We start from the raw sequence: 17,193 nt of genomic DNA, 5'->3' as shown, positions 1-17,193 counted from the left end.
GTGGATATTGAACTATATAGAAGCTATCGGATAATAAAGCATAAAATTGAACAGAAATACGAATATTATGCGAGGCCGATTTAATAATACGGTCGATTAAGGTCATCAAGGGAGTCGTTTCAAGTAACACTTTTGTGAAATACGTTTCCTTTTATTCTGAATAAAATACAAAACATTCTTGGCTTATAGTCTAACATTATCGTCGATAAATTTGTCGTATTAAATTTGCGCGTACGCGATCAGTATACGAAAATGCGGCCCGCCGGCCGCGGCATAACTTAAAATAATTTAATTAAGGCAACTCTGTTATTATTCTAGAGGCATTTAGTCTTCATCGAATATATTACTATTCACCACCCAAATACAATCGACTCGCAATACTACAATTACACGCCTTACAGTACGTAATTTCAATTGATGGACTTAGTTCGAAGAAACTCGAAGCTAATGGACATTAATATTACCCCGACTAGAGAAGCAAGCCATTAAATTTTCTGCGAAATGCAATTTTTAATTACATCATGTGCCAGCTACGCTATGCACCTGTATGTTTCTTTTTTTTTTTTTAGTAGTTTTCATTCATGCCTGTGTTATAACAACTGTTGTGTACAGAGTTATTAGTGACTACCATAAGAATAAATTTCATGGAGGAACCTGTAGTTATTATGAATCGTGAGCAACACCTTTCTTGAAAGAGTAGCAAAATCCGTGGTGTACGTGCTGTTCATTTGGAAAATGTTATGACTGAAAGCTGTTACTTTTAAACATTGATGCGTTCTCGTCCTTATTCTAAGTTTAATTCTGTACCTTAAATTATGTTTTACACTCTTATAGTTCCTGGTACTAATATTCTTGATTACAGTCATTTAAGACTATACTCAATAGCCTGATCAATTATGAAATGTGTATAACTGCTTCGAAAGCGAATTATTGCTTTTAATTGAAAAGTGAATCCTTTTGTTCTATCTATGTGTAGGATGTTCAATTATAATTCAGGATCCTTTTAGAGGGTAATTTCATATACCAAAGGTAATACATGTATTAAAGATGATCAAATTATAATAGACTTCATTTTCAAGTTATTAGGAATTAATATTGTTTAATGGTACAGTGACGTACCATATAAAAAACAGATGTTTATTTTAGTAGTAATCTAGATCAGTATGTAACAGTTTTTAGAAATGTTAGATATAAATATACATACACAAATTTCATGGTATACAGAATCAACTCTTCCAAGGTTGTACTTACATTGATAGTTAAATATCCTATATGAATATTTTCAGTCCGAGCTCCATAATACATTGTAAATTTACATAGTTTTCAGTAATATAGATAGACAGTATTATTATTTTTCATTTCACGCAATTACTTTACATTATTCGGTATAAATTATTGCTTTTGCGTGAAACAGGTGATCTATTACTGTGTAATACTAATTACTGTATCATAAACACACATGATTTAACAAGTTATTCTTGTATTTAACTGCAATTAATTTAACTCTAAAAATGTAAATTTGCATAATCGTCTGCAGTTTGCTTACGGTTAAACAATGCCAATATAGGATTTTAAACCATAATTGTCGTGATTAAAAGGCATCAATAATACACGGGAAGCCAGGCTGATAAAGATTGCTTAAAGAGTAGAATTAAGAAGATAAGAGTATAAGTTATCTGTATCTTAGTTACTTTTTTTCAAAACTGAGAGAACTCGATCTAAACAGTCTTTCGATGAAAGTTTATGAAAGGAATAAAAAAAATAACATGAAGATTAAGGAAGGTACAAAAGACAAAAAAAACGATTTTACAGAAAAGTGCTTTATGAATTATAACGCTGAACTAATGTTACCTCATCCTTTGTATTGTAATTATTTTCTCGTTCGCATATACATATTTTTAAGTAAATTTTTATATAAAATTATCGATAAAATCTTAATGAAAAAATTCACATATATTTTAAATTATTCTGGACATAGAATTTATAAAAAAAATTTATTTCATTCAAATTCTTTCACTGTAAAATCAATTTCTTTGTTATAATTAGACTGCGGATCCTTATGTAAAATTACATTTTTGTTTAAACAATTTGTAGAGACAAACCAAGTATAAATATTTTTCTTCTTTTAAAAATTTTATTTAATTTCATGGCAGTTTTTGCGAGTTTATAAATTTATTTATAATATACGTGTAAAAAATCCGCAATCCAGTTATAATATTACTGACCACCACATATTACATATGGCATTATATATTATTAAGAAAAACCTTAGATCGCTGACAAAATTGATAATAAATAAAAATATAAACAATTCACTTTTATATTCACCTACAGTAGTCGACACTATATGAGAACAATGGTACATATTTGACAATATCTTTTCTGTGGCTATGAATTTTTTCAATTTCATTTCCTGACGTGAAAAGAAGTATAGGTATTTTTACCATAAAAATGCTAAATATAGCTGTTCCCAGAAACACAAAATTTGATACAACTTGTAAAGACATTCCATGCATTTAAAATAAATTCAATAGTCTTTATTGTTGCTATACATATACGAGAGAAGCACTGTAACCACCGAAGACCATTACTTTCTCTACAAATGCAAGTAATTATAGGAGTTCATTTATTCTTGTTGTGAAGGTCCGAAATTTTTTCACAAAAAAGCTACACCGTGATCACAAAGCTGTTTCCAATGTAGGAGCACTGGGACTGCGAGCAACATTCTGAGATGCAATATTCTGAGGTGACTCAGACCTGGCTCGAAGTATTTGTCTGACATAAGTATTATGACCTGGGTTGGTCGAAGGTGCTCCAGCTAAGAACTGTGCCCTAGCTAATTGGTTGCTGAGTCTCCTCGATTCAAAAGCGCTTATTGCTTTTTGACACGAAGGCGTCAGCTGTGTACAGTTAAACGAATACTGAATTGCTGGATTTGTACTGTTCTGTTCGGGGTATGGATTTGAAACACATTGAACAGCCGATGAATTTTGAGTAGTAACAGTCTGTAGGTTATCAGCCAAATAACTATCACTCCCAGACAAGGTACAATCGTGTACAGTTGGCTCTTGTCTTTGAATATTTCGATTGTATGTTTCAACTTCCTTCGAAATGATTGTATCAGAATCGTTTACTTTATCCAGTAGTACTCCATCGCCACAAACATCGGAAATATTGTTTCTTGCGTTAGAGTTACATAAATTCTCCACAACTTCATTGCAGAGATCCAGCTGCCTTCTCGCATTCAGTCTTGATATTGGGGAAGTATTTTCTGGGGATGGCTTCATTGCCTTCTCTTCAGCCGCAGTGTCTTCAATTATCGTTGATGACAGAACATCTGTTCGCGGTGTCTGGAACCTCCATACCGACCTAGGACTCAAAACTTTGGCCAGAGGAGTTGTTGGTGGAAGCATTGGGGAGGACTGTTGTTGTTGAGACTGTTGACGAGATAATTTCAACTGTTCTGCTGCAGACAGTCTTGTAGGGCCAGTTTTAACACTCTGTTGAAGCAGCAAACGTTTGAAATCCAATCTAGACGTTGCTGGTGACGACGTCTGAGCGTTCTGAGGTACCTACAAACAAAGGAAACAATATTGCTCAGTTAAACAAATAAATATATTCAGTCAGAGAAAGGTATCATGGTATCTTTTTGATGCTATATGCTTTTTCCAAGTGACACATTACACGCCAAACACAACATTCTGTGGATGTATTTCCGAGTGTTTGATGAAACTGACACCTGATATAATCAATGTGAAATTACAAGTATTTACAGTAGCAATTTATTCAAGTAAACCAATTCTTTATGAAAGAAATTAAAAAAGCGTTTCTCATAGTATTCGTGTTTATAATAGTGAAACTTAACTTTCTCGATTTGTTTTTATGAAAGTGGACAAAATTCAAATTTCAACATTTTATATTTAAAAACCTAATTAAAAATGAAGCCTCTGTAAAATGAGCAAATAAACTAAAACCCTCTTTTAATTGCACGTGTATTGTATTAGATTTCAGTTCTAATGGAAATTCTAACACACGTCAAATGTGTACAGATGACTTCTGAAGGTGAATTTGTACATTAAGAAAGTATATTTACACAAATGGTTAAAATACTAATGCAGTTCAAAATAGCATTTTTCATTTAAATGGTTCTGAAAATATTTTTAATCTTATTCTGAAATATTTTTTGATTTCGTTCCGCTGGATTGATTTCGTTAATAAAAATGTTGTCTCTCATTTAATATATCCTTTTGTTTAAACTGTATAATGTATAGTACTTTAAATAGCAATTCATGAATGTATCATATGAAGTATCAGACCACATCTTTAAAAAAAACTGTTCTCATGTACTAAGCCGTAGTGTGCGCTTCTATTGACCTACACTACTAATAAATCACAGCTATCACCGAACAGTTATAACTGCCTCGAAAGCGAATAATCGAAATTCCTGCTGCTGCACTTTCATCGTTGATGAGTCTCATTTTATAGAACTCTAGAAATAATTATAATTATAATTATAAATAACTCACTACCCCGAATTATCATATCTTCAAAACAAAAATAGAAAATTTCAAATAAATTTTTATCGAATTAAAATAAACATGCACCGAATTAACTCCCCCTGTATCTGGTATAATTCCTAAAATGAGATCACTTGTAGATGAATACTGTTTTTTAAACAATCACATGATCGAATATAAACAAACACAGCAACAATTTAAGTAATGTCTATTTCGAAAATCTTGTATTATTTGAGTTGCTTGGAAACCAATGCGATTAAGTCCATTCTTTAATACTTCTTGATTTTTGTCAATTTTAACGGAACAAATAATATTCTCTTTACTTATTCAAAGATTTACTCGTTTCTTCGTTTTCTCTAGGTCAGACACCCCTTCTTTTTATAATTCCTGAATATGTCGTATAATAATTTCAGAAGCCACAACATTATGATAATTTCCTCAATTTTCATTTTCTACACATAACCGCGTTAACTTGCGAGCGACTCACGCATTAAGTACTATTAACACCTTGTTGACCGGTCACGAGTTAACTCGTGTTTGCACTTTGCATTAGCTATTTCAATTTTTGAAACGCAGGGCAATATAGAATATTGAAAAAGCAAAATATACCAAGTTATATACAAGATATGCCGAAAGTTCCATTTCAATTCATTATTTATAAATAAAGTATGTTGAAGTTTATTTAGATTGTTTCACTTTCATACTTGATTACAGACATGACACGGAATGGCTTTTGTGTAAAATTTCCGGTCAACAATGTGTTAAGTAACAAGTAACGTATTCAAATATTATCACTAATGACTTTACTGTTAATGTGGCCACTTTAAAATAAATTCGAATACAAACACAAGATAGACAAGAGTCAACTTCTATTCAGTATACAAGGGATGAAAACCAAAAAAAAAAAAATAAATAAAGAACGAATCTTTGTATACGTACCACTGGTGGTTTCTGCATCTCAGAACTCCAACTGTGTCTGTTCCCAGGCGGCAGTTTCGCCAGCGACTTCGTTGACCCGTACGGAGAAAGGTTCTCGCCATCATCCCTGATGTTCAACCTCTTCTTTGACTTGTGGATGGCGGCGAACAGTTCTTCGTTGGACATTGTGCTCTTCGTCGGCGACAGGACGAGGTTCGTCGGTGTGTTTCTGCCGGAGTTCGCCGACGGCGGCGAGCAATTGTTGCTGTCGATCAGCGCCAGACGATCAGCAATAGTTGGCATAGTACGTCCGATCGGCGTGGACGTTGTAAAACTATTATCGTGGCTGTGCCTGGTTGGGGAAATTGGATTGTGTTTCAAAGCATCAGCACTAGAAGTTTTCGTAACAGGATCACGAACAGGTGAGGACCCGAAGAATCGATACCCGAGCGCGGTCAGTCCTAATGGTGTAGCGAATCTGGAATAGAACGGAAATAGGTGGAAGAAATATTTCTTCGTGACATTAACCTATTCAGGGCTGAATGTTTTTTAAAGCGGACAAAGAACGCAACCTGACTGTGAAAATAATCCCTTGGCCTTACAACATCGTGTCAGACTCGAGGCAAAGATTTTGGATAGAATGTAACGAATATAAATGTCACTTAATTCTGTCAAGTTCGAGCGGAATATTATTTTTCTGTTACTAATTGCAATGCTTCAGGGCAAACGTAGACGCAGAATGAAAGTAGACTTCTTCTTTTTTCCTAATAAATTACGAACAGTGCAAGGGGTAATGTAAACCTACATAATACGAGTGTAGCCCATATGTTTGCCATTTAGCCATTTACTCCTCTTAAACATACTTTTATAAAGTTCCAAAGAGAATAGATGACAAAATAATATTTCCAATTATAAAACTACGCTTCAAACATTTTTTCAAAGAACAATCGTGAAAGGTACTTCTGATAACACGTGTACGCGAGGATGTGCACACGTAAAACTCTTCTTCTTCTTGTGTTCATATATAAAATAACTATTTTCCCCTCGAAAAACCCAGAATGGTCCCCAATAACCACATTTTAACCCTTTGCACTCGATTTATATTCAATGTTGTTGAATGTTAACTTGTACTTATTTTTAGGGAAATGAATGGAAGTAATTTACAGCGATAGAATTAAACGTTTCATAATTTACTTCATTTATTATTATTACAATAAGATTTACTTCTTACAATCTTTTAAAGTGTGCTACTTCTCAAAACAATTTCCAACGTCCTACAACAAATTTCTATTGTCATCTCCAGCGTGACATGCGAGTGCAAAGGGTCGACACGAGCCAAAATGAATAAACAAAAAGAAAGAGTACTTCCATACCTGTTTCTAACACCCGCAATCGGTTGCTGTCGGTTCGGCATCAGCCTAGACTTCGCCTCCAAGTTCTCCAAATTCCTTCCGTGCAAGTCCACCTGGGACTCGAATTGGCCTTGCATCGCGAACATGTGCACAGCGCTCAAGGAACCGTGACCGAGGCCCCTCGTGATATCCGGCGTGATGCTACGCGGTGGCTCGACGTCTCTACGCGGTCTTCTAGATGGCAGCGTGTAAAACTGATGGCCACCGGCGTGCCTGCCCGACGCGCAGTATTGCTGATTCCTCGCGTTGTGCATGCTAACGATCTGTCGTTGCTTGCAGGCACGCTGGTAGTCGCTGCAGTTCTCCGCTTGGTTTTGCTCGAGATATTTGTTGTTGTTGTAAACGTCCCGCCGTGGATCGTGCGGGTACACCTTTTGCGGCTGGTGTCCGTGGGCTCCATGGTTCTCGTGTTTCTCGCAGTGGGCTTGTGCATTCTGAGAAGTTAGGGTATTCTTCGCGACTTCCTGAGCCTTGTGCTCCCTCTTGCACTCTTCAGACTCCTGGGCTGAGGCGTAGGGCGGCTGAATTATCCCGTGCGGAGGCACCGAATCGATAGCCAACAAAGTGTTATCTGCAATAAAAGGATCGATCAGCGTCCCGCTTCTTCGGTGGCAACGCGCGATCGCGATGTCTTTTCCGTTACTGCCGGTCAACGAATTATCGGCTAAAGACAATTTACAGACTCTATGGAGGTTGCTGTTATGCTACGTGGATAAGAAATCATTTGTCGCTTATCCTATTTGTTAGACGTTTCATCTTGGGCTTACGTTGTTACGGATTTACCGGGAGAGTTTGACGGTTGCGAGGAGAGCTAGGAGGTTCGCTGCTATTCGCCTCTCGCGTTAGTTCCATCAGTCTTAGGCTTCACAGTGCACAGGGGCGAGGGGAATCAGCAGCACGCTCCGCCACGGTACGCGGCTCGGCCAATAACGAGGACAAGCCAAAACTGAGGCGTCATTGTTGCCATAACTACCGGGCCGAGCGCCGCGAGTGGACGTCTCCCCTTGCCCCCGTGCACTTTTAAACCTGTGGCCGATGGAACTAACGTAAGGGGCGTATATTATATCTAGCTTCTTCTGCTTCTAAGAGTTCGGTAAAAGACGAAGGCTTTGATAGGAATATTAGATATTCGAAGACTGTTTTTATATTTTTCTTCGTTACCGAAAAGTGCGAAACGGTGAAATCACGCAGCGTTACGTTGCTTGTCATAAACGGAAATAGATTATCTCCACGATGGTCGACGATTGTTTGTATCTCAGCCCGTGGAATTTTTTGTGAATATTTGAAGCTGGCTGTTTTTAGTGGGAATACAGACAACTAACTATAACAAGCTGTGATTTTGTATTTTTTTAAATTACCAACGAATCGTTTGGTACTTTGAAAATGATCCGATTTCGTTTACTTCGCAGCGGAAGTTTGTTATTTCTTGCGTTCTAGTAGCTTTTAAGGTTGAAGTATGGTATACTTTTACCGTTTCCCACTCTGTTGGTAGCAAACAGGAATATGAAGATAGAGTCCAAGTGTTACGTAGTAATCCTCGTGAAAACTTCGATTCTTTATCGAACATTTACGGACGAGAAGGAAGCTAGATATAGCCAATCTTTAAAGGACAATTTTCTCGGAGAGCGGAGGACAATTGACGGAAGAATCTAAAGAGAAACGATGAAGGACAACAAGCGTACGCAGAAACAACCAATTATATTGCATTGATAAATCATGCCTTGCCTGCCGCAGTCTAATGTTTCTTTTAGAAACATTTTCTTGTTCTTATAGAATAATAACACCATTGGCCTCGGCCGAAGACCAATGGCGGCGACTTCAGAATAGTTGGTGGTATCAGACTCGCCTGTTCCTTTTCCTTGCTCATACATGCGAATTACAGACCTATACTGCTAATATATTATCCATATCTACTATTCATTATGAACTTTCAATAGACGATCAAATGGAATATTCAAGATTCAATGAACAAACTTTTCGCATTATTTTACAAACGTAATATTTGGTATAGGTCTTCCACAATGAATTGACCCAAAAGAGAAGTGCTTAGACTGGCTAAAAAGAACGCGAGCACGGATGTTTCAATTGTCCGCTATGTGAATTCAACCGAGTTAATGAGAAACCGATAGAAACTGGTCGTGTGTCGAGCTATCGTCAATGACGATGTTCATGAAAGTCTCTGTTCGACCGTTTCGTTTCAAACACAGGATAACTATCTCGGAAATGACGTGATACTCTTATTGCCCGGCCGCGCGTGCACTCTATTTCGTTCAATTCGTTTCGGAACAGCTGTAATGAAGTTTGTTAGTAAAGTGCGTTAGTGGACTACAAACGAAGCAGGCATCGAAGACACGACAAACGCGAGCATGCAATAAAAGCGTGAAAACCACACAGTCCATCGATACCTCGATGGAATCCGACATGGAATGTGCATTTTGTAACTCTCGAGACGATTGAAGTCTACTTTAAGAGGTTACGCGAAAGAGAAGAGATCGAGATACTTGTATCATTTGAAGATTAACCGTGAAACTTTCCATATCGGATTCTCGAGTTTCTCTGGCGAAGTGAAAAATAAAATGTACTCACCGAATGCGAACTATGGTACTATGACATACATGTGTGCTATTAGCGGAGGATGCCACACGTGTACGAAGTGCATTTTTCTCTAAAACTAGTATGTACGTGTACATAGACTGATGTGGACAAATACAAACAACGAATCATAAGATAAATGAAAGACAGAGAAAGAGAGAGGGGGGAGGGAAAGAGAAAGAAAGAGAGAGAGAGAGAGAGAGAGATAGGAAATGAACCATCAATAATATGTACAGTGGAGCAGCGGTTCTCAACTGCACTTTAATATTGTATTATACGTTACGTGGTAAGGAACAGTGCTAATATTTATGTTCCCCGTGCGTCTGTTCTATTGATATATTAGCCACTTATTAGCCAAGTCGGATAATTTTACTAAACAAAACGTGGACGACATTGATGCGCAATAGTTAGACACTGATTTTTAAAGTTTCCCTTTTTAGGAAATTAAATAATCACTATGGAACGTATTTTTATTCATTATTATAACTTTAATATAGAATATGTAAAATGTACAAAATAGTGTAACTTTGTAATTATGATTATTATTGCAAGTTCTGCATGGCCAAAAGAATGTTTGTTATTTGTGATACTACAGCCAATAATAAGGAAATTTATTTTACATGTGTAAATCTTAGATCGAATCGATAGAATCTTAACAAATTCGAAGAGAGTTAATCGATTTGGCCAATGAGCAACTCGTATCTAGTAGTAGCAATGTTATAGAAAGTAATTAATAATTTCGATTGAACGTAATTACTACAATAATAATTTCCTTGCTTGTGTTGTTTTCCAAGATTTTTAGATCATTTGTATTTAGTGAAATGAAATGTACTTTAATTACGATGGATTATGCGTCCAAAGAAATTTTGTGAAGACGCCTCAATAACTTTTGAGAAAAAACATTTGATTTGATAATCATAATATTAACCCTTTGCACTCCAGAAGTTTTTCACCGGAAATATTCAATATTTTCTAATGAGATACAGATGACATTTGCTTAGATTGAATTAAAAAATCTCACATGCATTGAGGAAGAGAACTATTTTCTTTCAATATTTCGTACATTGATGCATTATACAAAGTTTAATATTAAATATCAAAGTTTACAGTTTTACCGTGTCAATTCATTTGGTGACTTAGAGGCGCCTTTGGAGTGCAAAGAGTTAAAATTGTTACATTTCGACATTGGCGGTGCACGCTTATACAGAGGTGGAGAACCGCTGCGGTGGAGGATGATAAATGTACAATGACTGGTAAGTAATCGAACACTTGCAATTAAAGATATTAATGAACAAAACACACGGGTTAAGGAGTAACGTTACTTCTAGTGGGTCCTCGAGAGCGAAATTTTTGTGACTTTTTATCAAGAAATTTACGATCTCAATTGGTATTATCCTTTTGTCACGAATAAAATATGTCTTCAACTGTGAACAATTTTTTACATATGTATGTTCGTTACAATGCCATTTTCACGGTGACTACGTGGATCTAACCTAAAAATTTCAATTCTTTAGAATTACGTGTGTATACAAATCTGTACGCATCATTAATAGAAGTATTAGATTATTTTTTCGGTTACTCTTTAATTCAAGGTGAAAAGTTTCGTAATGTGATTATACTCAGTTAAAAATTATAAAAGCTGTGAAATATATTAAAAAGTGTTTAAAAATAAATATTCAATGATATATCATATAGTATCATGGAGAAAAAATGAATAAAGAAATGTCCATCCTATAGATGTATCCTATGATTTTTAGAAAACTCACAGATGTTTAGAACATGGTGCAGTATTAAAGATTCGTTTAAGAATGCTTTATTCTTACTAAATTTTTAACGAAATTACTGAATGCTTTTATTAACGTTGCCTACAAATGATCGAAGTTCTCAAAAGAACATTAGAGTTTACAGTTTACCGAAATATTTACATTAGTACAGCGTTAATTGTATATCCTTTATTAATTTCGTATACTGTACTCCAAAACTTCCATCTATGAATAAAACTTTCATAAAATAGCAATATTAATTTTCTGATAAATATCTCATCGTTTTTATTATGACAACACTACAGACATTTACGCAAATGTACATTTTTCACAGTTAATACATAAATATTCTCTACATAATGAGCATTATCAGCCTAGAAATTTTGATACGAACGAGTGAAACTCTTTTTCCTTGTGATTTGCACACCCACGAGCGACACAAATGCACAAAACTCATAGACCAATTTCCTCTCTAAATTTTGGTGCCGAAGCAGTGATATATTCGTGTTCCATTGTAGGCTCGTTAATACTTTGGCGACTTAATATTAGTGAACGCGTATAAGTTGTTTGTCAGCATCTTTTACTGCAAGTGTCAGTGGTGTCTACTATACTATTGTCTAACGTCCTTCAATTCTTCGTGTTGTGATTAAGACCACAGTCTCTAACAGCTTTCATAGTAGAAATTATTAGATCGGTGGAGAGAAAATGATCGTCCTTCGCATCTATAACATTGTTCTACAACAATCGGTATAGTTTATTTAAATTACAGGAATCCTTTAAGAATGACTGGAAATCATAACATTCATTCCACTTATTTCCCACCTATTCAATAAGTAGGTACTGTTGAAGACTTCTTTGACGTAGCTACTTTTTGTGTAAGAATAGGATAGAATACGTCACAACAACAATGGTGATACATCTCGTTGCATAATATCTCGTTCATTGAAAAAAAGAACACGATTCGTCGTTTTCGCGACGGTAAACTTAAGTTTAAATGATTAATCTCGTAAGACTTATAGAACTTCAACGAACAAATTTTTTAATTTACGTTGTAATATTCATTACGTTGTAAATACTTACGAAAATATACAAATAATACTGGCGATAGCACGATTTCGTTAACGCGGAAGGCTCTGAATTTCCTTTGACTGGCAGTGCATACAGGGTGTCACGAAACTCGACTTAGAAGTTAAAGGATTCTACAAAAATTCTCTATTTAATAGTGAAAACAATATTATAGAGACTCCTTTACAACTGCTGTCGTTAGCGACGTTATTAAAAACGATATATTTTCAATACTGTATTAACAGTTATTGAATGTTGGAACGTAAAAAGCATTTTGCTTTACAATTCCCTATCGAAAGTTTCATTTAAACTTAAATAAAAAAGAAATAATAATAACAAGTTGCTGACACTATGATAGTCCAAGTAAAATATATTTACAGCTATTAAACCAACATCGATTACTGCTAAATTCTATTTGAACATTGTACTATCAATAAATAAATAAAAAGAATTTAATGGTATATCGTAACATTCTACAGGACGGAACGTTGTATAATACAGTTAATAACAATTCAATCGTAGGTCTCGTACGATAAAGAAATAAAAAAAAATGTCTCCGTTCAAGCTTATCGCAGACAAGTTCACATTTTTGTAGCGAGAAAAAAGGATCAAGGTGAGAGTCCATCGCACAACGAGTCGAATATCTTCACTGTTGCTGTGACAGAGGTGATCTTTAACGCGAGACAGACGGCACGTGCGAAACGAATGAAACGAAAAAGAGACAAAAACAAACAAAAGACAAACAACAAAGTACATCCGTAATTTCTGTTAAAGACTGGCATCTATTCATATACATTCCTCCCAGATTTTGACAACACAGTTTTGCCGGTATATACAATCGAGAAGTAAAATTGCGCTGCTCGTTGTTGGCCAATTACAACACGAAATATACAAATTTATAAACATACAGTATACACGGATGAGAATTGAATCTTACAAGTAACGCGTGCGTATAATATGTACATATGCATACGGTACATTTGGCTCTATACATTCACTTACACCGAGAGAAAGAAGCTGCTGCTTCTAACTGGCAATACAATGATTAATACAGTGCCCATAGGAAAATCATTTACATCGACCTGTAACACCGTAGTAAATTCAATTCTTCTGAACTCATGTAAATAACGTCGAAGCCATAATTTTGCTGGAAAGAGTATTAACCCTCCGCAGGCTTGTGTGACTTCGAAGTCACGCATCGATGTACTGGGTAAAATTGATTTACTTAATTTCTCACAGCAAAATCACGAATGAGATTCGATAATTAATCAATTTGAACTTTTATATACAGGCGTAAACGTTCAACGTGACTGTAAGTTAAAAGTTACAAAATATATTCGTTTTAATAAGGTTATTAATTAAGATTATCGAATACATTGTTGATTTGTATTCGTGTGTTGGCATTTATTCATTTCATACTGCATTAATTTCGTTATAGTCAAAATTCCCATAGAGGGTTAACAGTTGAAACCGAAAGTCTATATTCTATCAATATTTCCTTCCCTTATTGTCCGATGGAAAGAATAAATTAATGTGCTTGATGCACGCTTGATTACCCGTTTGCTATAATAACTGGTAATATATCTATGAATAAATTACCTACTTGCAACTTAATCACTACTTTCGTTTCGGGATCCTTAAACAATCAGAATACATGCATGTAAAGAAAGATTATGGTATAATAACGAACAAGCAATTTCGTGAAAATGAATAGGCAACAAAAAAAAATATGTCAATTGAATTCGTGTGAATGGTTCACTTAAATAGATGCAGATGTTTTGAGCAAAGAAGATTTATTTAATACTCGCGCTGTATTCTTTAACACCCTTGCCGCAATTTATTTTCTTCTTACTTATTTTTGTAATTTCGTTTTTGTAGTACACTTGCTCAATATGTATGTGCACGCTTCTTTCTAATGTAATTTTTAGGAAAGTTTCACATTTTACTTTGATACATGTACATGAACGGTTCTTTTCTAATATATTGAAGGGTTGAGTTAGAATCAAATTGGAAAAAGTGAAAGGTTACTTTTCCTTCGAATGTTAATTCAAATCGTGTTCAATAAAAAAAATACATATATCTATCGAATTACGTTTCTCTGGTTTAACAGTTCAAATGTGAAAATTATGTTTACTACAATGTTACTTTAGCATTGGCGATAAACTATTTTAAATCTCTTACTTATTTTTGAGAAACAATATTATAATGAACGTAGACAACAGAAAAAAGTTCGAAGAAAATGAGGAAACGGTATTATCGATGCTACTCGTTAGGAAATTAAATATAGTCCACGATATATTTTAAGCTTTTTTGTTTCAGTTAATTTGATTTCTCGCGACGGTTTCAAGTCTCACATGTATTACTCTCCTTTTAAAACATTTATATCAGATAAATGTAATTTACTTTTTACGTCTGCCGTTATAAGTAGCTACTCTAAACCCTTAAGACGTCGATTATCTAATTAGAAGACTTAAGTGGAGTGCACCTCTTACAGTCAAGTGTGAAGACATTTCCAAGTTTCCAATATTTAAATTTAATATTCTTTAAATACTTTTCAAAAATTACGTTTTAAGTTCTTCAAGAATGATTTCTTAAATCCTTTCAAAACCCTTATATCGAAAAGCACGCGCTGTTGCAGAAAGTGTCATTAAAACACAAACATCAAGTATTAAATTTCATTATACCTTGCGAGGTAATAACTATTTACCTTCAGAGACCTTTAGTATACCGAACGGCGCGCACAAAACCGATCCCGAATGCAAAATTCAGTTTCACAAACCGAATAAACCTATATTTTGCATTCAGAACCGCTTCCATCCGCGATATTTGGCACAAACTGGTTCGCTTATCTTTGCCACCTACAATATCGACAGTTCCCTTCACTCGGAACTGTCTCTACAAATCTAAGGGGACAACGCTTTTTCAAGGCCATTCACGGCGTCACAGTCATCGACGTTACAGCATCTTGAAATGAGCAGAAATATTCTAGGTGGCAAAAATAAATATGCTATGCGGTACTACAAACACAGAATAAAAGGATTCCTGAGAATTACTGGTTCACCCCATAAATAATGCTATCTTTCATATCTATTTTATGTTCAAATATAAAGATAAACAAAACTTAATAAACAAAGATAAACGAAACAGATAACTTTAAAGATAAAGAACTGATAGATAATGAAGGAGAATATGTTTCAAATCAAAAACAGATTTGTTCATCTCTATCTTCGAAAATAAAAGAAACATAAAAGACCGCGTTATTTAGGGGATGACCCAATATCTTACGAAGCTAGACAGTCCGTACAAGTTGTGAATATCCTTTCGCTAGCACAGTCAGAGGCAACGTATGAAATGGAGCACTTTCTGTCCGCGGTATACCGTAGTGCAGTAATTCTCATTTAGCTCCCAAACGTTCTTCCGTTGGGAACACATTTCACATCGTGTACCTACGTGTCACGTTATACGAATCCATAGAGCCAAATATACAAAGTACTGCATGCTCCTTTACCCAAGTTGTAAGTAGTCCTCCCGATATTAGTTGCAAGCTGATTAATTCTTGCCGCAGCGAAACAGACACAAGAAAGTGGTGTGTCCAACGACGGTGTTAACTCGTTACGGACACTTGCGATCGGGTCGGTCGTTCGAACGTGGAAATGTGACGAAAAGTTAATCGATAGTAGAGCTCCAAGCGTCCGAGCGTAAAGTAAATACAGCGAACATTGGACAATCGCAACGCTCAACGGGAGGGTTGCGATTACGAAGAGGTTAGAATCGAATCTACCCCCGAAAACGAAGATTTTAACGTGGCTGACGTAGGACAGGATAACGCGAGTGAAGGAGAAAGTGGTGAAGATTTCAAATAGAATTCGACGAATATAAATGTTATTCAGTTTCTTTCAATGCGAATTACATATTATTCCTGTGTTATCAATGTTTATACCTTGGGGCAAACGTTGACGTAGAACAGGATTGGAACTTTCTCTCGTTTCCAATGAATCATTAATAACAAAGCGGTTCGATCGATCACAGTTCAGAAAGAAATCATAGTACAAGGGGTTAATCTTTGTATTAGTGCACGAATGTCTGAAATATTGAAATACATCGTGATTTGCGTACATTTCCTCGTTAGTTATCTTCTATATTTCATTAGAAAATGTTGAACAATTCTAAAGAAAAACTTTTCAGTGCAAAGGGTTGATAAAAGTACAACTATAACGAGCTTTCTGAATAACTAAATGGGTGTCACAGAATATGGGGGGACACTTCAGAAGACAAGTGACTCGAAAACAATGGAAAATATTCATCTGAGTGTCCTATTTGACCTTGCTTCAAGGTTACAGCATTTTTTGTATTTCAATCATTCGAAATTATTCATCTTCGTAATATTCAAGTACTTTGTGTGCCCAGAAGTCTTTCAGAAGTGGATAGGTGACACGAAGACAATGAAAAATATTCATTTGAGTGTCCTGTTTGACCTTGCTTCAAGATTATAGCGACGTTTATATTTCAATCGTTCGTGATCGATCGATCACAATGCAAAAAGAAATCATAAGGCAAAGGGTTAAGGATACGGCAGGGATGACGATTTTGGAATGATGAAGAGGTCCCCGATGTCGCAATTATCGAATGTTCACTGTACACGGGCAATCAGTGGAATGGACTTTCGTATGTACAAATGATGCAGGCGTGATGCAGCAGCGTGGAAACCGCAACGACAAAGTGTCGTGTCCGTCATTATTAGTATATTCCGCGGAGTGTTAGTAAAACGCTACTTACAACGAGGGGCGGGCACATATATCGGAGTAACATGCGATACGGCAAGTCGAGGCACACTCATATTAACAACGCATGCCAAAAAACGCAGGAGTACGCCACTACAATGTAACGAATCAGGTTCACGACGAAGGCTAGCGATACAAGGACGAA

The 17,193-nt window shown here is 35.6% G+C and overlaps 1 protein-coding gene across 1 annotated transcript in view; it reads right to left on the bottom strand.

Annotated features, from left to right (window-relative positions):
* Positions 1–124: 124 nt before the first annotated feature.
* The window catches only part of gukh (NHS actin remodeling regulator GUK-holder), a 167,572-nt gene continuing 150,503 nt past the window's right edge, over positions 125–17,193 (bottom strand). The window contains exons 9-11 of the mRNA XM_031975444.2: positions 6,809–7,418; positions 5,457–5,913; positions 125–3,572 (exon numbers count right to left, since the gene is read on the bottom strand). Coding sequence (XP_031831304.1) covers positions 2,679–3,572; positions 5,457–5,913; positions 6,809–7,418 — 1,961 coding nt within the window. The 3' untranslated portion in view covers positions 125–2,678. The remainder of the gene's footprint in view (positions 3,573–5,456; positions 5,914–6,808; positions 7,419–17,193) is intronic.

Source organism: Nomia melanderi, chromosome 8 (assembly GCF_051020985.1).
Source record: "Nomia melanderi isolate GNS246 chromosome 8, iyNomMela1, whole genome shotgun sequence".
Classification (NCBI taxonomy): Eukaryota; Metazoa; Arthropoda; class Insecta; order Hymenoptera; family Halictidae; genus Nomia; species Nomia melanderi.
Note: the sequence above shows the minus strand (reverse complement) of the source record. Positions and strands in the feature narration are given on the sequence as shown.